Below are 26,096 nucleotides of genomic sequence, written 5' to 3'. Positions count from 1 at the left end.
GGCTTCTTTAAATTGTACAATTTAAATTGTTTACATTGCATTTAACTTGGCCAATTAATTACAAATTATTCAATTTGAAACATTGTGGCTTTAGGAAAAATTTTAACTTAAGGTGATCTATTCCTTGGGCTGCTTAGAATGATGGCATTCCAGAAGAAAACTTGAATTTACCCATGATTGTGAAATGCCATTTCTTAGGTCATGTAAAAAACAAAACCACAACTATGTATGTATGTATTTACATATACACAAACAAACAAAAATTCAGAATAGCTTTAGGCATTATAGGTTAAACACAAGTTATGATTGAGTAACGATTATGGAAAATGTTCCCAACATTTAGAAAAGCTGTTCTCCAATGCAGAGGAAATAATATACCATGGAATCAAATATTCTCTTCTGGTAAACAAAGCAGCTACAGAAAGCTTTTTTCTACATGTTCAAAAGTAACAAGTGCTATTGATGAAAAACCCCCAACAAATCCCCAAAACAAATAAACCCCAAAAACTCTCTCGATTCTACTTCAAAACAAGATTTTGAAGTAGAAAATAGATTTCATTAGAAAACAGCTGGCTGGGCACGGTGGCTCATATCTGTAGTCCCAGCACTTTTGGGAAGCCAAGGCAGGAGGATCACTTGAGCCCAGAGTTTGAGACCAACCTGGGCAACATAGTGAGACTCTATCTCTATTTTTTTAAAAAATAGAATATTTCACACTAATAAGAAAATCAAGACCTAGGTTTTACACACGCACACACACACTATATGGCAGTATACTGCAGTGCAACAATTTTTGAGTTTCATCTTCTGGACAGGAATGCCAAGTTAGTCTCTCTTCATAAAAATAATTTGCAATTTGAGGACACTTCGTGTTTGCCTCTTTGCCAGCACCACCTCGGCCTCATCGGAATCTTTCCATTCTGTTGGAAACATTAATTCTTCACTGCAGTCTGTGGCACCAATTGTTTGCTTAGGATCAAGAGTCTCCTGGTTTTTCAGTAGCATCCCTTTCATCTGCTGTCATCAGATTCACTATCGGATAAAGATTTTCTTTTTGTACTATCTTTTCCTTTACCAGTTTTTTTGAGGATTAAGAAATAGTTCGGCCGGGCGCGGTGGCTCAAGCCTGTAATCCCAGCACTTTGGGAGGCCGAGACGGGCGGATCACGAGGTCAGGAGATCGAGACCATCCTGGCTAACCCGGTGAAACCCCGTCTCTACTAAAAAATACAAAAAAAAAAACTAGTCGGGCGAGGTGGTGGGCGCCGGTAGTCCCAGCTACTCGGGAGGCTGAGGCAGGAGAATGGCGTAAACCCGGGGGGCGGAGCTTGCAGTGAGCTGAGATCCGGCCACTGCACTCCAGCCTGGGCGACAGAGTGAGACTCCGTCTCAAAAAAAAAAAAAAAAAAAAAAAAAAAAAGAAATAGTTCCATTAACTTAGGAAAATCTAAGTTTTCTTCAGGTTCTCAATTATTGTCAGCAAGTGTAAATCCATTCCGTTTCAGGGAATATTCTACCTTCCCATTCACCACACCTTGGTGTAGTACTTTTTCCACCATAAAATCCTCAGGCTCTGCTCCATCAGCTTTTACACCTTTTCCATTAAGTCTTTTGTCCCTTTTTTTTTTTTTTTTTTTTTTCCTTTTTTTGCAATGTACTGTGGCCCTCAGTATCCTTAGGTTCCGCCTGCCTGGATTCTATCAACTGAGGATAGAACATATTTTAAAATCACAATAAAACAACAAAAAAATACAAATGAAAAACAATACAGTATAACAACCCATTTACATAGCATTTATATTGTATTAGGTATTATAAGTAATCTAGACATGATTTAAAGTATGCAGGAGAATGTCTGTAGGTTGTATGCAAATACTTCACCATTTTATATGAGGGACTTGAGCAGCCTTGGATTTTCCTATCCATGGGGGTCCTGGTCTAGAAACCAATTTCACAAGGATACCAAAGGACGACTGTAGTTTTACTGGAGGCCATTTTTAATTGCAGACATGAAGAGCCATTGTTCACCACCTCTGAGCTGCACCTGGTCTGGGTCTGTGCTGCCTGACTGACGCTTGAGCTAAATCCAAGGAGGAAGGGAATGGGGAACTTCTTCAGGGACCACTAAATTTGGGGGAAGTTTGTTATGTAGCAATAAATGATACAAGGCCACTTAAATATTTTACTCTGTAGAAAGATAGCTAATTAAAATAAAAATTAAGAGTCAATTGAAGAGAACTAATTAAGGAACTGGGTCATTTCAAACACTTTTATTTACTTGTGATGAAAATTAAATAAATAAACTCATCATCTTTCTTTGATAAAAAAATTGTTTGATATTCTGAGAACAAAAGTGATGCCATACTGCCATTAATAAACTGATTCAGACTCGATCTCTCAACAAGATAAGACATCAATGTTACCACTAAGAGCTGCCCATAATACTGCAGTACACTTCTCTGGCACCATTAAAAAAAAAAAATCTCTTAAGAGATGATCCTGAAATCTCTTCTAAAGACATGAAAGAGGTGTGCTTGTATAATTTGGTATTACAGAGAAATGAGAAATTGCCCTGATGACGAACCTCCAGCTCTAATCTCAATTTGCTGAAGTAGAGAGGCAATTCATCTTACCCATTAACTAAGAATTAGAAAAACAATCTGTGTTTTTCTTTGAGTCATTTAACTCAAACACCGCTATATAAAGGAATAGAAAGAGACATTCGCATGAATTTGAAAGGTAAATAAAACATCAGACTTCAAAGAAATCCCATTAGAATCCGGGATTACTTTTTTCTCTTCCTCCACCTCAAGGAACATAAACATCATTTGGCCACAATTTATGTCTTTCCAATTTTATCTTCCACCATCTACCGCTCAGTTTTCCCCACTTTTAGCCAAACGATTTATGTTCCCCAAACACGCCTTCACAATTTCGTTCCAATTGGTGTCTACCTCTAGCATATGTGTAGTCAATTATACATACATACGCCACGACCCTGAAACGTCTTGACATCAACAAGTAAATCTAGGTTTCTAACATAACACTTTGTAAGTCTGTCCATACAAGGTTTTAGCAAACCTAGTAAAACAGAAAACGCACTATTATCCAGGCTTATATTCTGAGATTTGAAAAACCCAGAAACCTTTGGGTTTCTGAATTTACATATCAGTCTCAAGTATACAATAGTCACGACTTCTAAGAATTGGAGAGTAAACCTAATCTTCTAACAATGGCATTTTATTTGTTGAGTTAGGGCACTACCTGCCCATGATAAGGATAGTTAAAGAAACGTTGCCCAGTAATGACGATTAAAGGCTTTTATTGAAAACGCATTAGGCCTTATGAATTTTGCGAAGATCTAATTTAACCCCAGTAACTGTGGCGTGGATTCTTTCACAATTTACAGGTACGTGGGAGACCGCGAAGCGCAGGTAGCGAGAAAACTAGGGCACTGGAGTCACCCCCGTACCCCGAATGCCGTCGGCGCTCCAGAGACCCCAGAGGGTGCGGGCGGGGACGCTGTGACGTCACAGAGTGCCCTTCTGACGTTCTCACGGACCAGCTTCGCGGTGCTCGCTTCGGGGGACTCTGCACCCGGCGAGTACCGCGGGCCTGAAGCTTCCCGCCACCGCGTCCACGCGACCCAGCCGCAGAGAGCTTAGCCAGCCGGCGCGGCGCCGCGAGCTCGACACCTATAAGCTCAGTCAGGATCATGGCGAGGCGGGAAGCCAGCGGGGCCCTTTCCGCCGAAAGAACATAGCTCTTCGGGAGATTCCCCCGCTGCCCCCGAGCCCTGCTCTCCAGGCTCGGCTTCTGAGGACAACCCGCAGGGCGCAGGCGCCCGCGAAGGACTCAGCCTCCCTCCAACTCCGCGAGGACCGAGGAGGCGGGCCCCGGGCGCGCGCGCGCGCGCGCGCGCGGAGAAGCCCCGCCCCTGCCCGCGCGGCCTGCGGGATTCGCTCCGCCCCCTCGCTGCCGCCCGCCACCCGCCACCCCTCTTCCTCCTGCGCCACAGTCCCGGCGGCGGCTCTGGTCGCAGGTCGCACCGGGAGGCTCGCGTAGGCGGCGATAGGCGCTGGGCCCGGGCCCGGTGAGGAGCGCGCCGCGCGTCCCCTTCTCCTCAGGAGTGGCGGGGCGCGGAAGTGACGTGGTGCACGGGCAGGAGCGCGTTTGAATCGGTTCCCGGGTGATCCTCGCGCCTGCCGCTGCTCGGCCGCCGCCGCTGAGGAGGAGCTGCAGCGCGCCGGGCCGAGGCCTCGAGCCGCCCTGGGAGCTGGAGCTGAGGCGCCGCGCGGAGCGCGCACCTCAGCCCTGAGCCTGGCGGCGGCCAGCGTCGCTGTCTTTTCTCCTTCTCCCCAATATGGCAGCGGCGGACGGCGGCGGGCCCGGCGGGGCCTCTGTGGGGACTAAGGAGGATGGCGGAGGCGTCGGCCACAGGACGGTGTACTTGTTTGACCGGCGCGAAAAGGAGTCCGAGCTCGGGGACCGGTCTCTGCAGGTCGGGGAGCGCTCGGACTACGCGGGATTTCGCGCCTCTGTGTGTCAGGTACGCGAAGGGGCGAGGAAGGGATGTGCGTGTAGACTTGGGGGTGGGAGGGTGACGCGAAACTCAACTTGCTCACCGAGGGCAATAAACCTGTCACCCGGTCCTGGTCCTGCGGCCTTGGCTTCTCCCTCCCAGGTGCCCGCCATGTCCGTGACCTGGTGGCCGGACGCGTCGGGCGGGCCCTGGCCCGGGCCTCGGAGTGCAGAGCCGGCTCCTCCGTGGCCTTCCCTCTGCCTCCGCTCCTTCCACGGGAGGCCTTGCGGCCCCGGCCTGAGACCTCAGCGTGTGTGGGCCCTGGGCGCGCTTAGCCCGATCGCGACCCTGCAGTCCGGGGAAAGCCGTTGGTGGCTGTTTTTACTTTGTAACTTTTTTAAAACGAGAGAAGGGAGTTAACACCCAGGGGCTCTGCTGTGAGTGTTGCGACGGTGAGAAGTTGTGAAATTCCTGGAGTCGATCTCCCCCGAGTTCGTTAGATGATGCGGGGTGTCCCCGGGTTGCCCTGTCAAGGTTGCAGGTCCTTCTGGGGGTGGAGGGGAATCCTTCCGCACGGAGACACTTGTCCAAGTCAGCTCTGCAGGTAGAGCTGGCCTTCTGATGTGCTGAGCCCTAACCCTTTGGAATTCCTAAACCGAGTCAGAGGTTGGTGTGGGTGACTGCGGGACACCAGAGAACGTATCTACCCCGTGTATTGGTTTGCTTTAAAAATCAACGTGTAGGGAAATCTGCTTTAAACTGTGATGTACTTTATAGATATGAGGTGGTGGCATTGCCTGAGCTTTGAAGAAGGAATATTGTCATGCTCTGAATTAACCACATGAGGTCCCTTTTTAAGCTGTTAAGAACACTTAGCTTCCAAGGAAAAAAAAGAACTTTGAAGCGGTGTTTTGTCTTGAGGCTGATAAGTTTAGAAATGTTCTAGACCATATAACTGTATGGTTGCTGAAATAATTGAAATTATGATCCGTAGAATGAAAACGATTTGGGACCTAAGGCCTTTCTTTTGTTCACAGCTGTAGTCCCAGCGTCTAGAACTGTGCCTGCCACATTGTAAATGCCCAGATTAGAATGGATAAATGAATGAAGACAAAAACCTATCCACTCAAGTTAATTCTGTGCCTGAATGTAGTAGATTCCCTTTGTGTTTGAAAGGTGAATGAATGCTCTTTTTTGTTGAATGCTTTGTATTCAGAACCATTCTAAAAAAGGGAAACTTTTTACGTTTATTATGTTTATTGTAAAAATATCAGTAAAGAAAATATGGAAGGGGGGGAGAAAGTAAATATTTTACTCGCTGTAAAACTGCTGTATGACTACTCTTAGCACCTGAGAGTACTCTTCTCAGCCTTCCTCCTCCTTCACACTCCATTTTTTAAATTACTAAAATATGTGTTTTATATTCTTTATTTTTTTCACTTAATAGTGTCAGAAGTGTCTTTTAATGTAGGTCTTCAAGTCAAAATTTGAAATAGTCCATTTGCTACCACTATTTACGTAACCAAATCTCTCCTTTCTGTTGAAGTTTACATTACTTTTAATTTTTTTTAACTAATTCATTTTAGCTATAATGAATATTTTCCCAGGCTCAGATATGCCCGGGCTCAGGTGATCCTCCCACCTCAGTCTCCCAAGTAGCCACCACGCCCAGCTATTTTTTTTTTTTTCGTATTTTTCGTACATACGGGGTTTTTGCTGTGTTGCCCAGGCTCGTCTCGACCTCATGGGCTCAAGAGGTCCACCTGCCTCCCGAAGTGCTGGGATTCCTGGCGTGAGCCGAAGTGCTGGGATTACTGGTGTGAGCCCCTGCACCCGGCGGAAAAACGTCTTTTAATACATAGCCTTTTATGTCTTTATTATTGCTTGGTTAGTTTGAAATCTTAGAACTGGATCAAAGATGAGACACATCTTTAAAGCTCTTGTTTCGTATTTTAAAATTGCTTTTTAAAAATGTTTTGCTACTTTACCCTTCCTCTAGAAATGCACTATTTCCCTCTTTTTTCTTGTAAGATGTCTCGGTAACTCTTAGATAAATAGAGGAAGTATAAGTGGCCTATTATTACAGAAGTATAAACACAGTCTTGGAGATGGTGACTCATTACTCAGATAGTAAAACTCAAGTTAGTATTCAAACCCAGTACCCCTGTTCGTTCTGTTATACTCCTCAAATGGCATTCTTTGTTGTAGGGAACAGATGTATTTATTCCTTCCTTCAATATTTCAACTGGAAAACGAAGGAAAATATTTCTTTTAACTAATTATTTTCCTCCTTCCTCCCACTTTATCCTGCTAGAAAACATTTTAAATTTAGTTAAAAATCAGAGGAACCAACTAGTAAGAAAAAAGAAGGCTGGGAAGGCTAACTTTTTTGTTGTTAGACTTCTTTTAAGCATTATTAGATTACGCCTCTGATCCCATAACTTTGTCTCCATTACGTACTCGAAGAATTGAATTAAGTCATTGAATTAATAATCTGAGATTACATGGTCAACAAGCAGTGAAACTGGGTTTGGAATTTAGGTCAATTTGATTCCAAAGTGCATATATATATATATATATATATATATATTTTTTTTTTTTTTTTTCTTTTCTTCTTTTTTACTACTCCACACTCTTTATTAGAATCATCGCTTTTGTCCTTAGGGGAAGAGACAAAATAATATACTAAAGTTTTTGTTAAAATGTAAATTAAACCAATAAATGTTTGTAGTGTCAGGCACTATTATGGATGATCCTAAACTGTTATTTATTTATTTATTTTTTTTGAGACAGAGTCTCGCTCTCACCCGTGCTGGAGTGCGGTGGCGCCATCTTGGCTCACTGCAACCTCTGTCTCCCAGGTTCAAGTGATTCTCCTGCCTCGGCCTCCTGAGTAGCTGGGACTACAGGTGCCTGCCACCCCGCCTGGCTAATTTTTATACTTTTAGTAGAGATGGGGTTTTGCCACGTTGGCCAAGCTGATCTTGAACTCCTGACCTCAGGTGATCCACCTGCCTTGGCCTCCCAAAGTCCTGGGATTACAGGTGTGAGCCACCATGCCGGGCTCTAAATTGTTATTTGAATAAAGTTCACCTCATGGAAAAGGAGAGGGAAGAAATGGAAAGGACAAATCTGCAAGAAGCCCTTAGACCTCTGATAAGCAGCTGTTGACTCACTTGAGCCCTTATGGCCTTGCAGAATCAACGATTAGAAGATGACTCATTTGGTTAGTCCTTAAATATGCCCAGATATTAAGCCCCATGTGTGCATATCCCCCCACCACCCATTTGAAGAAGTTGTCTACTTTTTCCTTTGTGTGGCTCCAGTGTTTTTTGTTTTGCGGCTATATTTTAGGTGCTTTGTATTTTAATGTAAGATTTACTCATCAGTTTCTACAATAAACCTGATATTTTGGGAAAAAAAAAAAAGCAAAAAACAATTGCGTAGCAAGTGCCATAGTAGGGGAACGAAATATAATGGAGCCACATTAAAAGCTGGCTAGTTTGCAGAGTTTCAGAGCAATGCTAATTGAGGTATGTAGTTTCTGACTAATCCATGGATGAAAATTACCTGTTGTTCAGAGATAGTGAAAGAAAATAATTTTTAAAATAAAATTAACTGATCATTTTGGTAGGTAATCATTTTACACACTGCAAGTCAGTTGGTCCTTAAATATTTAAGAGACATTGGGGCTGGCATGGTGGCTTACGCCTGTAATCCCAACACTTTGGGAGGCCGAGGCGGGCGGATCACCTGAGGTCAGGAATTAGAGATCAGCCTGGCCAACATGGTGAAACCCCGTCTCTACTAAAAATACAAAAACTAGCTGGATCTGGTGGCGGGTGCCTGTAATCCCAGCTACTTGAGAGGCTAAGGCAGGGAGAATCACTGGAACCCGGGAGTCGGAAGTTGCAGTGAGCCGAGAACACACCACTGCACTCTAGTCTGGGTGGCAGAGCGAGACTCTGTCTCAAAAAACAAACAAACAATAATAAAATACTTAGAAAAATTGTGAATTCAAGAAATAATTTTTATAGATGAGGCAGGGAAAACTAATAGTTTGTGTGTCTTAATTAAATAATAATAGATTTATATATTAAAAATCCATGTTTTTTTTTTTTGAGATGGAGTTTTGCTCTTGTCACCCAGGCTGGAGTGCAATGGTGCAATCTTGGCTTACTGTAACCTCCGCCTCCCAAGTTCAGGCGATTCTCCTGCTTCAGCCTCCCGAATAGCTGGGATTACAGGCACCAGCTGTCATGCCCAGCTAATTTTTGTGTTTTTAGTAGAGATGGGGTTTTACCATGTTGGCCAGGGTGGTCTGGAACTCCTGACTTCAGGTGATCCACCCACCTTGGCCTCCCAAAGTGCTGGGATTACAGGCATGAGCCACTGTGCCCCGTGAAAAATCCATGGATATTTAATACGGATGAAAAATCCATGGATATTTAATGTGGATTTTTGATGTGGATTAAAAACCATGTATTTTTATTATGGATTAATTTTAAAGTTTATTGCCGCACTATTTACAATAGTAAAGACTTGGAACCAACCCAAATGCCTTTTGATGATCAACTGGATAAAGATAATGTAGCACATAGACACCATGGAATACTATGCAGCCATAAAAAGAAATGAGATCATGTCCTTTGCAGGAACATGGATGAAGCTGGAAGCCATCATTCTCAGCAAACTAACACAGGAACAGCAAACCAAACACTGCGTGTTCTCTCTCTTAAGTGGGAGTTGAACAATGAGAACACATGGACATAGGGAGGGGAACATCACACACCAGGACCTGTTGTAGAGTAGGAGGCAAGGGGAGGGAGAGCATTAGGACAAATACCTAAAGCATGTGGGGCTTAAAACCTAGATAATGGGTTGATAGATGCGGCAAACCACCATGGCACATGTATATCTGTGTAACAAACCTGTATGTTCTGCACATATATCCAGGAACTTAAAAAAAAAAAAAAGATATTTTATGTGTCTTAATTGAATAATAATAGATTTATAGACTAAAAATCTGTGGGTTTTTATGGATTAAAAATCTGTGGGTTTTTAATGTGAATTAAAAATCAGAAGAAAATGAACTCTTTGGTCCAGTGCATGAAAATACAGGCAAAACTGGATACAATTAGATGGTCAGGAATGATAACACAGTTGTCAATGTTTGAAGAAGAGAATAAGGTGCTAGCATTCCTATCTGTAGATAATTTGACAGCTGGGAAATAGGGGGAGTCTTCTATGTAGTTAGTGAAGGCTAAATGAACTATTATGTGCAATTATCCTAGAAAAGTACTCAAACATTAAAAAATTAAAAAAAAATTAGACTTATGTGGGATTATATGGAATAATTAGAAATACTTTGTAGGTGAACATAGGTCTTAAAAAAATCATTTATTTGCACATAGTTTTTCAGTACCTATAAAAGCACATTTTGTTCTGCAGGATGCGTAATTATATGATATAACAAGTGGGACATTGGCCAGGCCTGGTGGCTCACGACTCTAATCCCAGCACTTTGGGAGGCTGAGGCAGGCGGATCACCTGAGGTCAGGAGTTTGAGACCAGCCTGACCAACATGGTGAAACTCTGTCTCTACTAAAAATACAAAAATTAGCCAAGTGTGGTGGTGCACGCCTGTAGTCCCAGCTACTTGAGAGGCTGAGGCAGGAGAATGGTGTGAACCTGGGAGGCGGAGCTTGCAGTGAGCTGAGATCGTGCCATTGCACTCTAGTCTGGGCAACAGAGCGAGACTCCGTCTCAACAACAGTGACAACAACAACAACAAACCCAAAAAAAACAAACAAACAAAAAAAAATTGGGACATCATAGAAATAAAAAAGTAGTAATGAATTAAAAAATACACCATTGTCGGGGGGCGGAGCAAGATGGCCGAATAGGAACAGCTCCAGTCTCCAACTCCCAGCGGGAGCGACACAGAAGACCGGTGATTTCTGCATTTTCAACTGAGGTACTGGGTTCATCTCACTGGGGAGTGCCGGACGATCGGTGCTGGTCAGCTGCTGCAGCCCGACCAGCGAGAGCTGAAGCAGGGCGAGGCATTGCCTCACCTGGGAAGCGCAAGGGGGAAGGGAATCCCTTTTCCTAGCCAGGGGAACTGAGACACACAACACCTGGAAAATCGGGTAACTCCCACCCCAATATTGCGCTTTAAGCAAACAGGCACACCAGGAGATCATATCCCACACCTGGCCGGGAGGGTCCCACGCCCACGGAGCCTCCCTCATTGCTAGCACAGCAGTCTGTGATCTACCAGCAAGGCAGCAGCGAGGCTGGGGGAGGGGCGCCGCCATTGCTGAGGCCTAAGTAGGTAAACAAAGCTGCTGGGAAGCTCCAACTGGGTGGAGCTCACAGCAGCACAAGGAAACCTGCCTGTCTCTGTAGACTCCACCTCTGGGGACAGGGCACAGCTACACAACAACAACAACAACAACAACAAAAAAGCAGCAGAAACCTCTGCAGACGCAAACGACTCTGTCTGACAGCTTTGAAGAGAGCAGTGGATCTCCCAACACGGAGGTTGAGATCTGAGAAGGGACAGACTGCCTGCTCAAGTGGGTCCCTGACCCCTGAGTAGCCTAACTGGGAGACATCCCCCACTAGGGGCAGTCTGACACCCCACACCTCACAGGGTGGAGTACACCCCTGAGAGGAAGCTTCCAAAGCAAGAATCAGACAGGTACACTTGCTGTTCAGAAATATTCTATCTTCTGCAGCCTCTGCTGCTGATACCCAGGCAAACAGGGTCTGGAGTGGACCTCAAGCAATCTCCAACAGACCTACAGCTGAGGGTCCTGACTGTTAGAAGGAAAACTATCAAACAGGAAGGACACCTACACCAAAACCCCATCAGTACATCACCATCATCAAAGACCAGAGGCAGATAAAACCACAAAGATGGGGAAAAAGCAGGGCAGAAAAGCTGGAAATTCAAAAAATAAGAGCACATCTCCCCCGGCAAAGGAGCGCAGCTCATCGCCAGCAACGGATCAAAGCTGGACGGAGAATGACTTTGACGAGATGAGAGAAGAAGGCTTCAGTCCATCAAATTTCTCAGAGCTAAAGGAGGAATTACGTACCCAGCGCAAAGAAACTAAAAATCTTGAAAAAAAAGTGGAAGAATTGACGGCTAGAGTAATTAATGCAGAGAAGGTCCTAAACGAAATGAAAGAGATGAAAACCATGACACGAGAAATACGTGACAAATGCACAAGCTTCAGTAACCGACTCGATCAACTGGAAGAAAGAGTATCAGCGATTGAGGATCAAATGAATGAAATGAAGCGAGAAGAGAAACCAAAAGAAAAAAGAAGAAAAAGAAATGAACAAAGCCTGCAAGAAGTATGGGATTATGTAAAAAGACCAAATCTCCGTCTGATTGGGGTGCCTGAAAGTGAGGGGGAAAATGGAACCAAGTTGGAAAACACTCTTCAGGATATCATCCAGGAGAACTTCCCCAACCTAGTAGGGCAGGCCAACATTCAAATCCAGGAAATACAGAGAACGCCACAAAGATACTCCTCGAGAAGAGCAACTCCAAGACACATAATTGCCAGATTCACCAAAGTTGAAATGAAGGAAAAAATCTTAAGGGCAGCCAGAGAGAAAGGTCGGGTTACCCACAAAGGGAAGCCCATCAGACTAACAGCAGATCTCTCGGCAGAAACTCTCCAAGCCAGAAGAGAGTGGGGGCCAATATTCAACATTCTTAAAGAAAAGAATTTTCAACCCAGAATTTCATATCCAGCCAAACTAAGTTTCATAAGTGAAGGAGAAATAAAATCCTTTACAGAGAAGCAAATGCTTAGAGATTTTGTCACCACCAGGCCTGCCTTACAAGAGACCCTGAAGGAAGCACTCAACATGGAAAGGAACAACCGGTACCAGCCATTGCAAAAACATGCCAAAATGTAAAGACCATCGAGGCTAGGAAGAAACTGCATCAACTAACGAGCAAAATAACCAGTTAATATCATAATGGCAGGATCAAGTTCACACATAACAATCTTAACCTTAAATGTAAATGGACTAAATGCTCCAGTTAAAAGACACAGACTGGCAAACTGGATAAAGAGTCAAGACCCATCAGTCTGCTGTATTCAGGAGACCCATCTCACACGCAGAGACATACATAGGCTCAAAATAAAGGGATGGAGGAAGATTTACCAAGCAAATGGAGAACAAAAAAAAGCAGGGGTTGCAATCCTAGTCTCTGATAAAACAGACTTTAAACCATCAAAGATCAAAAGAGACAAAGAAGGCCATTACATAATGGTAAAGGGATCAATTCAACAGGAAGAGCTAACTATCCTAAATATATATGCACCCAATACAGGAGCACCCAGATTCATAAAGCAAGTCCTTAGAGACTTACAAAGAGACTTCGACTCCCATACAATAATCATGGGAGACTTCAACACTCCACTGTCAACATTAGACAGATCAACGAGACAGAAAGTTAACAAGGATATCCAGGAATTGAACTCATCTCTGCAGCAAGCAGACCTAATAGACATCTATAGAACTCTCCACCCCAAATCAACAGAATATACATTCTTCTCAGCACCACATCGTACTTATTCCAAAATTGACCACGTAATTGGAAGTAAAGCACTCCTCAGCAAATGTACAAGAACAGAAATTATAACAAACTGTCTCTCAGACCACAGTGCAATCAAACTAGAACTCAGGACTAAGAAACTCAATCAAAACCGCTCAACTACATGGAAACTGAACAACCTGCTCCTGAATGACTACTGGGTACATAACGAAATGAAGGCAGAAATAAAGATGTTCTTTGAAACCAATGAGAACAAAGATACAACATACCAGAATCTCTGGGACACATTTAAAGCAGTGTGTAGAGGGAAATTTATAGCACTAAATGCCCACAAGAGAAAGCAGGAAAGATCTAAAATTGACACTCTAACATCGCAATTAAAAGAACTAGAGAAGCAAGAGCAAACATATTCCAAAGCTAGCAGAAGGCAAGAAATAACTAAGATCAGAGCAGAACTGAAGGAGATAGAGACACAAAAAACCCTCCAAAAAATCAATGAATCCAGGAGTTGGTTTTTTGAAAAGATCAACAAAATTGACAGACCACTAGCAAGACTAATAAAGAAGAAAAGAGAGAAGAATCAAATCGACGCAATTAAAAATGATAAAGGGGATATCACCACCGACCCCACAGAAATACAAACTACCATCAGAGAATACTATAAACACCTCTACGCAAATAAACTGGAAAACCTAGAAGAAATGGATAATTTCCTGGACACTTACACTCTTCCAAGACTAAACCAGGAAGAAGTTGAATCCCTGAATAGACCAATAGCAGGCTCTGAAATTGAGGCAATAATTAATAGCCTACCAACCAAAAAAAGTCCAGGACCAGATGGATTCACAGCTGAATTCTACCAGAAGTATAAGGAGGAGCTGGTACCATTCCTTCTGAAACTATTCCAATCAATAGAAAAAGAGGGAATCCTCCCTAACTCATTTTATGAGGCCAACATCATCCTGATACCAAAGCCTGGCAGAGACACAACAAAAAAAGAGAATTTCAGACCAATATCCCTGATGAACATCGATGCAAAAATCCTCAATAAAATACTGGCAAACCGGATTCAACAACACATCAAAAAGCTTATCCACCATGATCAAGTGGGCTTCATCCCTGGGATGCAAGGCTGGTTCAACATTCGCAAATCAATAAACATAATCCAGCATATAAACAGAACCAAAGACAAGAACCACATGATTATCTCAATAGATGCAGAAAAGGCTTTTGACAAAATTCAACAGCCCTTCATGTTAAAAACGCTCAATAAATTCGGTATTGATGGAACGTACCTCAAAATAATAAGAGCTATTTATGACAAACCCACAGCCAATATCATACTGAATGGGCAAAAACTGGAAAAATTCCCTTTGAAAACTGGCACAAGACAGGGATGCCCTCTCTCACCACTCCTATTCAACATAGTGTTGGAAGTTCTGGCTAGGGCAATCAGGCAAGAGAAAGAAATCAAGGGTATTCAGTTAGGAAAAGAAGAAGTCAAATTGTCCCTCTTTGCAGATGACATGATTGTATATTTAGAAAACCCCATTGTCTCAGCCCAAAATCTCCTTAAGCTGATAAGCAACTTCAGCAAAGTCTCAGGATACAAAATTAATGTGCAAAAATCACAAGCATTCTTATACACTAGTAACAGACAAACAGAGAGCCAAATCATGAATGAACTTCCATTCACAATTGCTTCAAAGAGAATCAAATACCTAGGAATCCAACTTACAAGGGATGTAAAGGACCTCTTCAAGGAGAACTACAAACCACTGCTCAGTGAAATAAAAGAGGACACAAACAAATGGAAGAACATACCATGCTCATGGATAGGAAGAATCAATATCGTGAAAATGGCCATACTGCCCAAGGTAATTTATAGATTCAATGCCATCCCCATCAAGCTACCAATGAGTTTCTTCACAGAATTGGAAAAAACTGCTTTAAAGTTCATATGGAACCAAAAAAGAGCCCACATCTCCAAGACAATCCTAAGTCAAAAGAACAAAGCTGGAGGCATCACGCTACCTGACTTCAAACTATACTACAAGGCTACAGTAACCAAAACAGCATGGTACTGGTACCAAAACAGAGATATAGACCAATGGAACAGAACAGAGTCCTCAGAAATAACACCACACATCTACAGCCATCTGATCTTTGACAAACCTGAGAGAAACAAGAAATGGGGAAAGGATTCCCTATTTAATAAATGGTGCTGGGAAAATTGGCTAGCCATAAGTAGAAAGCTGAAACTGAATCCTTTCCTTACTCCTTATACGAAAATTAATTCAAGATGGATTAGAGACTTAAATGTCAGACCTAATACCATAAAAACCCTAGAGGAAAACCTAGGTAGTACCATTCAGGACATAGGCATGGGCAAAGACTTCATGTCTAAAACACCAAAAGCAACAGCAGCAAAAGCCAAAATTGACAAATGGGATCTAATTAAACTAAAGAGCTTCTGCACAGCAAAAGAAACTACCATCAGAGTGAACAGGCAACCTACAGAATGGGAAAAAATTTTTGCAATCTACTCATCTGACAAAGGGCTAATATCCAGAACCTACAAAGAACTCAAATTTACAAGAAAAAAACAAACAACCCCATCACAAAGTGGGCAAAGGATATGAACAGACATTTCTCAAAAGAAGACATTCATACAGCCAACAGACACATGAAAAAATGCTCATCATCACTGGCCATCAGAGAAATGCAAATCAAAACCACAATGAGATACCATCTCACACCAGTTACAATGGCAATCATTAAAAAGTCAGGAAACAACAGGTGCTGGAGAAGATGTGGAGAAATAGGAACACTTTTACACTGTTGGTGGGATTGTAAACTAGTTCAACCATTATGGAAAACAGTATGGCGATTCCTCAAGGATCTAGAACTAGATGTACCATATGACCCAGCCATCCCATTACTGGGGATATACCCAAAGGATTATAAATTATGCTGCTAGAAAGACACATGCACACGTATGTTTATTGCAGCACTATTCACAATAGCAAAGACTTGGAATCATCCCAAATGTCCATCAGTGACAGATTGGATTAAGAAAATGTGGCACATATACACCATGGAATACTATGCAGCCATGAAAAAGGATGAGTTTGCATCCTTTGTAGGGACATGGATGCAGCTGGAAACCATCATTCTTAGCAAACTATCACAAGAACAGAAAACCAAACACCGCATGTTCTCAGTCATAGGTGGGAACTGAACAATGAGATCACTTGGACTCGGGAAGGGGAACATCACACACCGGGGCCTATCATGGGGAGGGGGGAGGGGGGAGGGATTGCATTGGGAGTTATACCTGATGTAAATGATGAGTTGATGGGTGCAGCAGACCAACATGGCACAAGTATACATATGTAACAAACCTGCACGTTATGCACATGTACCCTACAACTTAAAGTATAATAATAATAAATAAATTTAAAAAAATAAAAAATAAAAAAAAATAAATGTAGAATTAAATTATTAAAAAAAAAAATACACCACTGTCATGGTTATGTAAAACCTAATAAAAATCTGTAGGGTCAGATTTTGTCTCTGTTAAACAAATAGAATCTTCCCAGTCAGTTTATGTTTATGGCTTTATTTTTCTAGGGTGGAATTGCATGGAATATGAGTATCTTTTAAGTTTACTAAAGTATGCCAAATTAATTACTTTCTTTATGTTTGACTTTTTTTCAGTCGTATCAGCAGTGCATTTCTCTGTACAGAGGCCTACACTTGATGGGCTCGGAATTTAACATTTTTGCCTACCTGATAAGAATAAGTGATATTAATTTCTCTGATAACTAGTGATGTTGATCTTTTTATGTTGTCTGGGTCTTTTTCTTTATGACTTGTGCTATTTGCATCTTTTGAGACAGAGTCTCACTCAGAAGTCGTCACCCAAGCTGGAGTGCAGTAGTGTGTGATCATGGCTCACTGCAGCCTCGGCCTCCTAGGCTCAGGGGATCCTCCAACTTCAGCCTCTTTGAGTGGCTGTGACTACACGTGTGTACCACCATGCTGTTATTTATTTATTTTTTTTCCATTTTTTGTAGAGATGGGGTTTTACCACATTGCCCAGACTGGTCTCCAACTCCTGAGCTCAAGCAATCCACCCACCTTGGCCTCCCAAAGTGCTGGGATTGCAGCTGTGAACCACTGTGCCTGGCTCACTGTTTGTACCTTTTCAGAAATCCCTTTATGTTCACTCAAAATTATTTCCTTATGTTTCCTTTTACAATTTTGGGCTAAAGTACAGCTGCTTTAATTCTCCTGGAATTTATTTTTGTGTAAGTTAAGGTGCGGATTTTATCTGTTTCCATGTTGAGACAACTAGTTGTCTTAATATCATTCATTGGATAATTTATTCTTTCCCCACCAATTTGTAATGTCACCTCTCTTGTTTGCTAGGCTCTCCATGCATATATATGTGGACCTGTTTTAGGGCCCTCTATTCTTTTCCACTGGTCTATTCCAGGATATTTTAAAGTAGAAATTTTCTTATGAAAAGCTTCGGACACATACAAAGAGAGAATCATGTTATGAACTCTAGTGTACTCATCCAGATTCAAGTTAACAGGAATTTACCACACTAGCATTTTTGTCTTTTGTAGTGTATTTAAGGCATATTCTAAGTCTTAGGTCATTTCACCCCATATACTTCAGCATGGATATGTATTATCAAACCATTAAAATTAAGCATTTTTAATATTATCTAATGTCCCTGTCCATATTGAGTTCTCTGAATGTTTAAAAGTATCTTTTTATAGTTGGTTTAAATCAGGATCTGCCGTAGTTCTCACGTTAAACTGGTTTTTTTGTGTTTCCTAATTATTTTCAATTTAAAGCATTTGAGCAAATTCCTCTTCCCCCAGGCTCTTTAGTTTTCCTGCAGTTGATCTCTTGAAGAAATCAACTAGGTCTTTAATATTCCACATTATGGATTTGTTTGTGCTGTTTTTCGATGTTACTTAATTTGTTTTATCTCTGTATATATTCTGTAAACTAGAAGTTAGCTTTAAAGGCTTGATTTGATTTAGGTTCAACTTCTTTGGGGTCAGGAGGCAAATACTACTTTGTAGGTAGTACTGATACTTCATATGGCATTACATTGGGAGGCACATGATGCGTGGGTGTTTCACCCAGTCATAGCAATGCTAACATTAAAATCTTGGGATTCACGTGATTTCAGCAGGATGCCTTCATAAGGAGGTTTTGATCTGATTTGCCACTCCTCCTGTATTTATTAGCTGGAATTCTTTGAAGAACAACATTGCATCATCAGCGAGAGCTATTTTCGTTACCCTGAAATACTTTTGATACAAGAAAAGCAGTGTAAATAATTTGTTCTTTCCCTTTAATTTGTCAGTGTTCAGAGTAAGAAGTTGGTGCCCTAGCTCATTCCAGTGGTGAACAATAATGGTTTTTATTAATATCATTGTTGAGGATTTGAGTATCACTAGTTTAGATTTTTTAGTTGTTTTCAATAAGAATTTTAATCTTTAGTCCATTACTACCTGAACCAGAAGCCTTTTCTCTTAACTGTATATTGCTGTATTGTTTCATTTTAGACAGAGCATGTATCTTTTAATTTTAATGTAAATGAAAATGTTAACCGCTTTTCTAATTCTCATTTTTTGATTAATGAGATTTTACAGTTCATGTGTTCATTGGTCATTTGTATTTTCTCCTTTTCATTTTTTTGTCTTTTCACTTTTTCTCTTTGTTGATCCTTGTCTTGATTTATGAAGGCTTTTTGTCTATTAAGGATACCAACCTTTTGTTTCTTGTTGCAATTTCCCTCTAATTTTTTTTTTTTTTTTTGAGACAGAGTCTCGTTCTGTTGCTCAGGCTGGAATGCAGTGGTGTGATCTTGGCTCACTGCAACCTCCACCTCCCTGGTTCAAGCAATTCTCCTGCCTCAGCCTCCTGAGTAGCTGAGATTACAGGTGTGTGCCACCACACCGGCTAATTTTTGTATTTTTAGTAGAGACGGGGTTTCACCATGTTGGCCGGGCTGGTCTCGAACTCCTGACCTTGTGATCTGACGGCCTTGGCCTCCCAAAGTGCTGGGATTACAGGCGTGAGCTACTGCGCCCGGCTAGTTTCCCTCTAATTTATAATTTGCTTTAATTTTTAAAATTATTCTTTTGAATGGACTTGTATGTCTTACAAAGCATGGCTATCTTCCCTCTGTACTATAAAATGCTAACTTCTGTTTTCTTCTATTTTGTTTTTGCATACTTAAATATGTAGTCTATATGAACATGAGTTATGTTAAAACTTTGTTCCGAGTAAGTTGATAACTTGTACATTGGTATGAAATACTATGTCTTTTGTCTGGGTGGGTCCTGCTGATGATGTTAAAACTCTTTCAAAACGTTTTAGCTAATCACTAGTGTTCCTAGGTTGCTTGTAGTAGCAGAAAAAAATGACCTCGTTAAGTAATTTATATAGATTTATGCTCTATTAATTATGCAAAGGCAAAATTTAAATATACTGAATTTTATATTTCCTAGATAAGTGTAGTAATTGTTACAAAATTATGTACTGTCAATGTTTTCATATTTTTATATATTTGAATAATACATTTATTTCCTTTGTGTAATAAGTGATTTTATTTCTTATTTTGGATAGACACTTGGCATTTCACCTGAAGAAAACTTTGTTATTACAACAACAAGTAGGAAAGAAATTACCTGTGATAATTTTGGTAGGTAAACTGTGTTACTAAGTTCATGCTTTTATATTTAATAAGGTCTAGTACGTGGTATAGCAATAACTATTTTATTAGATATGCATCTAAATCTGTTGATGATTTTTGTTAATTTGTTGGGATGAGGGAGGAAACTGGCTATATGTGCATAGTTTGCACAGAGGTTTTATTTTTCAAGCTTGATTATAGAAAAATAGTTGATATCAGTTATGGCTACAGAAGATGATTCTGCCTAGCACAAATCTTCTGAAGCTAATTTTCCTAACCAACTTGGATTATTCCATTATCTTTTTTTAAAGCTAATTAGTTTCCCAAGACCTGCTGGTTTTTCATGCCTGTTTCCATCTGAATTTAACCATTCTCCATTCATGTTGACACCACTCTATTTTAGATCCTCGTCTGATTTCCTGTGATAGTTTAACCTATTAAAAATTGAGTGTTTCAAATGAATGGAAGTATTTGTGCTTGTTTCATTAATATCCTTAACAGGACTTTGTTTACAGGTAGATGATTGGGGGTTTTTCTTTACCATCATTAAAGATATTTCGTAGATAGAGTTTGTATATTCACAATTATAAGTTAATTGAGTTTCTGATGCTGACCTAGCACTTACGATTTTCACTCTTGATTACAGATGAAACTGTTAAAGATGGAGTCACCTTGTACCTGCTACAGTCAGTGAATCAGTTACTACTGACAGCTACGAAAGAAAGAATTGACTTCTTACCTCACTATGACACACTGGTTAAAAGTGGCATGTATGAATATTATGCCAGTGAAGGACAAAATCCTTTGCGTAAGTATCCCATTCATACTAATTTTGATAAACTATTACCTGCCTTTATCCGCTGATCACATGTCCCATTCCTTCACTTTTTATAAATCTTCTTATTATACTTTATTAGAAGACCACTCATTTTCTTTCTTACTCAGATTCATCACAGTATTATTATGTCTTCTACCTATGTCATCTTCAGTGAAAAAAAACTGTCCTTTAAAGCTAACCTACTAGTAGAACTTTTCTTTTCAACTCATAAGGGGTCTTGTACCTATACAGCTTTCCATCTCCTGTATACTCTCGTCTCCTGATTTCCTGGCCTGTCGTAGACCTTTCCCAATTAAGAAAATAGTTGTTTTACTTTGCAAATACATATAGCTAGATTGCGTAAGTAAGAAGTTTGTGTTCATATTTCCATGTCTTTATCATTTCTTTCTACCTTTACTACTTGCTAGTTTCTATCCTGTCCCTGGACCATTTGCTAGTGATCTTTACAAATTGATTGGTTTACTGAATCCTCTCTTTCTGGACTTGCCAAAGTGTCTAATACTATTTACATGTTCATCATAAACTTTTGTGTTAAAATTATTTTTTTCTCATATGTGTATTCTTGTTTGCAGGAAATTAGAAAACATAGATAAGCAAAAAGAACATAAATAATATCACTATTACCCAGACATAACCACCGCTAACACTTTGGTGTTTATCGTTTCAGAACTTTTCATATTATTTGATTTTTAATGGTTTTATATGGTGCATACTTCTTTAACCTACATTTGTTTAAAAATAAAGTGGACATCTTTTAATATATATGTCTCTCTGTGTATATTTTGATAATATTTAGGTAATATAATTTATTTGAGCAGTATTCTTTTTTTTTTTTGAGACAGAGTCTCTCTGTCACCCAAGCTGGAGTGCAGCGGTGTGATCTTGGCTCACTGCAACCTCTGCCTCCTGAGTTCAAGTGATTCTCCTGCCTCAGCCTCCCGAGTATCTGGGATTACAGGCATGCACCACCACACCTGGCTAATTTTTGTGTTTTTAGTAGAGACGGAGTTTCACCATGTTGACCAGGCTGGTCTCAAACTCCTGACCTAAGTGATCCTCCCGCCTCAGCCTCCCAAAGTGCTGGGATTACAGGTATAAGTCACCATGCCCAGTCTGAACAGTGTTCTTCTATTAGACATTTAGGTTGTTTTTAATTTTGTTATGGTTACAAATGACACTGAATGTTCTTCTGGCTAAATCTTTGTGTGCTTTCTTAACATAACACTACCGCTACTATCATTACTATCAGCTACAGTGCCAGGCGTTGTACCAAGTACTTATGAGCATTGTCTCATTTACTCCTTAATCCTGTGTGGTAGCTAATGTTAGAAAATAATTTAGGTAAAGATCCTGTTTTGCAGAATTAACTGGGACTAAGAGATTTTAGGTAACTTGCCCAAGGCCACACTACTAGGGAGTAGTGGAGCCAGCATTTAAACTTTAAGAGAGTGACTTCAGAGCTTGAGTATATAACTAGTACATTTATTACCTATCATGTTGTTCTTTTTGTACAGAAAAGCTCTTCTCCCATCTTAAAAACACTAAAGTCTTACTTCCTTCACTGGCTACTGCCTAAAATTTTTTGATTCTGTTGATGGCAAAACTCTTCCAGAGAGCTGACTGCATTCGCTATCAGCAGTACTTCTCTTCCTCCCATTCTTTCCTACTCTGACCAGACATTTTTACCTACCACTCTACTGTACCACTCTTTTATGGTTACCAGCAACTAAATCCAGTGATCAATTTTTAATTTTCAGTTCTAATTTTTCTTGAAGTGTTAGAGATTGTTTTGGTACTTCTTCCTTTTTGATACACTTTTCTCGCTTGACTTTCAAGAGTCCATGTTTTTCTTATTTTCTTCCTTTTTGCAGTGGCATGACCACAGCACACTGTAGCCTCAAACTCCTAAGCGTAAGCAATCCCCCTGCCTCAGTCTCCTGAATGACTAGGACTACAAGTGCATACCACCATGCCCAGCTAATTAAAAAAAAAAATTGTAGCTGGATGCAGTGGCTCATGCCTGTAATCCCAGCACTTTGAGAGGTCGAGGCGGGAAGATCACTTGAGACTGGGACTTTAGGACCAGCCTGGGGTACACAATGTGACCCTATCTTTACAAAAAAATACAGAAATTATTTGGACGTTTTGGTGCATGCGTTGCTTAGCTACTTGGGAGGCAGTGGCAGGGGGATTGCTTGAGTGACCCAAGGAATTCGAGGCTACAGTGAGCTATGACTGCACCCCTGCACTTCATTCTCGGCAACAGAGTGAGACTCTGTCTCTAAAAATTAAAAATAAAAATAAAATTTTCTTTGTAGAGATGGAGTCTTGCTATGTTGCCCAGGCTGGTCTTGAATTGCTGGCCTCAAATTATTGAGAGCCTTGGTCTCTCAAAGATTTTCTTCTTACCTCACTGCCTGCCCTTTCTTCTCTCCCCACCTTCTTAATGTTGAAGTGCCTTAGGGCTTAGTCCTTGCCCTTTATGTTGTATCTTCCTCACTTGGTCATCAGGTCCTATCTCATGGTTCTAAATAACATCATTACGGAAGTGACTGTCACAAGGAAGAGGTAAGAAATGGTAATTTTTAGTTAAATATTGAAAATGGTGCCAGGTTTATCTCTTGAATTCCAGTTTTATCCATCCAGCTGCCAATGTGGCATATTCTCTAGGATGTCTAAAATGGGAACCCTCATCTGCTCACTGAATTTTATACCACACATAGTTTCCCCCATCTGAATTGATTATTACTGTGTCCTTCCTGCGGCACAGGCCAAAAATCAAATTGATACTTATATTTCTCAAACCTCTTATTTAATCTGACAGAAAATCCTTTGGGTCCTATTCTCAATGTTTTGTCTTAAAATGACCATTTCTCACCATTTCTATTGCTACCACCTGGTGTGGAGGCACCATTGTATCCACCCAGATTACACTAACTGGTAGTTTCTGGTACCGGTCTTTTCATCCCTGTCCATAAAGGTTTGAGAAATCAGATTGTGTCACTCTTCTGCTGAAAACACTCATGGCTCCCCATTTCACTAAGAGTAAAAGCCAAAGTCATTACAGTTGCCTGCAGAACCTTACTAGCTCTGCTTTGTACTTCTTTGACTTTGTTTCTACTACCTTTCTTACTTTTTCACTCCCCTTCAGTGCCATCCATATTCTTAGCTTAGGGCCCTCTGCTTGAAATGCTCTTCCTCCAGTTAGCCTTTCTTCACTTCCTCCAAGTCTTGGTTATCTGCTGTCTTCTCAACAAAACTTACTGTATTTAATTGCAACTGTATTCCCTCTGTGTCTTTACTGTTACTTGATTTCATTTCTCTGCTGTTTCTTTTTTCTCTATTGCACAAACCATCTTCTAACTTGCTGTAGAATTTATTTATTATGTTTATATTTTCTTTCCCATATTCCTCCATTAGAATGTTAAGTCCATAAAAACAGAACCTTCATCTGCTTTGTTCAGTTCCTAGAACAATGCCTGGCACATAGTAGGTGCTTAAATATTTTAAAATTGAGTGAATCTGGCCGGGCTCACGCCTGTAATCCCAGCACTTTGGAAGCCGCAGCGGGCAGATCACTTGAGGTCAGGAGTTTGAGACCATCCTGGCCAACAAGGTGAAACCCCATCTCTACTAAAAATATAAAAATTGGCCAGGCGTGGAGGTGGGTGCCTGTAATCCCAGCTACTCGAGAGGCTGAGGCAGGAGAATCGCTTGAACCCGGGTGGTGGAGCTTATAGTGAGCTGAGATCATGCTACTGCCACTCTAGCCTGGGCACCAGAGGGAGACTGCAACTAAAAAAAAAAAAAATTGAGGAGTGAATCTTTAATTCTTTTTTTTTTTTTTTTGAGATGGCATTTCGCTCGTTGCCCAGGCTGGAGTGCAATGTCTTGATCTCGGCTCACCACAACCTCCGCCTCCTGGGTTCAAGCGATTCTCCTGCCTCAGCCTCATGAGTTCCTGGGATTACAGGCATGCACCACCACGCCTGGCTAATTTTGTATTTTTAGTAGAGATGGAGTTTCTCCATGCTGGTCAGGCTGGTCTCGAACCCCCAACCTCAGGTGATCCTCCAGCCTTGACGTCCCGAAGTGCTAGGATTACAGGCGTGAACCACCGCACCTGGCCCATGAATCTTTAATTATTTTCCTGGGGATAAATTGCTAAATGTGTAATTATAGTGTCAACAGAAGTATTTATTAAACTCTTAATGTGGTTTATGTTTCAGATTGATCAGTTTTCATCATACCATCATGAAATGATATGAAAACCGTATCAGTTGAAACCCTATCAGTTGAAAACCATATCAGTTTTCATTCATACCATCATTATATGGATAGGCAGAAAACCCCAGTGTTTAAAATCTTGCCTTGATTTCTGTGACTTTACAGTACATTCCTGGGTCTTTCCCTAGTTCTGTTTCCCTACTTCTGGTTCTTTTTGACTCTGGTGGACATTTCTTCAAGTCATGTTGATTTTTTTTTTTTTTTGAGACGGAGTCTCACTCTGTCGCCGCAGCTGGAGTGCAGTGGTGCTATGTCGGGTCACTGCAAGCCCCACCTCCTGGGTGCATACCATTCTCCTGCCTTAGCCTCCCGAGTAGCTGGGACTGCAGGCGCCCGCCACCATGCCTGGCTAATTTTTTGTATTTTTTTAGTAGAGACAGGGTTTCACCATGTTAGCCAGGATGGTCTTGATCTTCTGACCTTGTGATCCGCCTGCTTCGGCCTCCCAAAGTGCTGGGATTACAGGTGTGAGCCACCGCGCCTGGCCTTGATCTTTTATTTTTATACTTTTAGTAAACTGATCCAAGCCTTAACTGTTGTACCTGTGTAATGAAGCAAAACTTTTATCTCTGGCTGTCTTCAGTCTCAATTAAGCACAATATCTGCTTCAGCTTTCTTTGGAACACCTCTGCTCATTGAGCTTAATGTGGTGGTAGGGCATCAGATCTAAACTGAATTTTTCTTTCCTCCCTTCTAAATTTTCTCTTTATGGGAAATGTTACCATTTGTCTAGTCTTCTAGAGGCAGAGACTTAAATGCATCTTGAATTTCTTTTTCCCCTCTTCTTTTTCATCTAATCAGATTCTAAATTCTACTCAGTTCTTCCTTCCAAATTTCTCTTTAAGTTTCTTTTTTTTTTTTTTTTTTTTTTTTTTGAGACTGAGTCTGGCTCTGTCGCCCAGGCTGGAGTGCGGTGGCCGGATCTCAGCTCACTGCAAGCTCCGCCTCCCGGGTTCACGCCATTCTCCTGCCTCAGCCTCCCGAGTAGCTGGGACCACAGGCGCCCGCCACTTCGCCCGGCTAGTTTTTTGTATTTTTTAGTAGAGACGGGGTTTCACCGTGTTAGCCAGGATGGTCTCGATCTCCTGACCTCGTGATCCACCCGTCTCGGCCTCCCAAAGTGCTGGGATTACAG

The 26,096-nt window shown here is 41.3% G+C and overlaps 1 protein-coding gene and 1 pseudogene across 1 annotated transcript in view; one reads left to right on the top strand and one right to left on the bottom strand.

Annotated features, from left to right (window-relative positions):
• Positions 1-742: 742 nt before the first annotated feature.
• On the bottom strand, positions 743-1,995 carry LOC112611717 (annotated as a pseudogene).
• Positions 1,996-4,001: 2,006 nt separating this feature from the next.
• Positions 4,002-26,096, top strand: part of SMCHD1 (structural maintenance of chromosomes flexible hinge domain containing 1) — a 161,862-nt gene continuing 139,767 nt past the window's right edge. Inside the window, exons 1-3 of the mRNA XM_025365383.1 lie at positions 4,002-4,549; positions 19,770-19,845; positions 20,483-20,644. Of these exons, the coding sequence (XP_025221168.1) occupies positions 4,364-4,549; positions 19,770-19,845; positions 20,483-20,644 (424 nt within the window). The 5' untranslated portion in view covers positions 4,002-4,363. The remainder of the gene's footprint in view (positions 4,550-19,769; positions 19,846-20,482; positions 20,645-26,096) is intronic.

This window comes from Theropithecus gelada, chromosome 18 (assembly GCF_003255815.1).
Source record: "Theropithecus gelada isolate Dixy chromosome 18, Tgel_1.0, whole genome shotgun sequence".
Classification (NCBI taxonomy): Eukaryota; Metazoa; Chordata; class Mammalia; order Primates; family Cercopithecidae; genus Theropithecus; species Theropithecus gelada.
The sequence above is the reverse complement of the archived record's forward strand: the minus strand, read 5'-3'. Positions and strand labels throughout refer to the sequence as shown.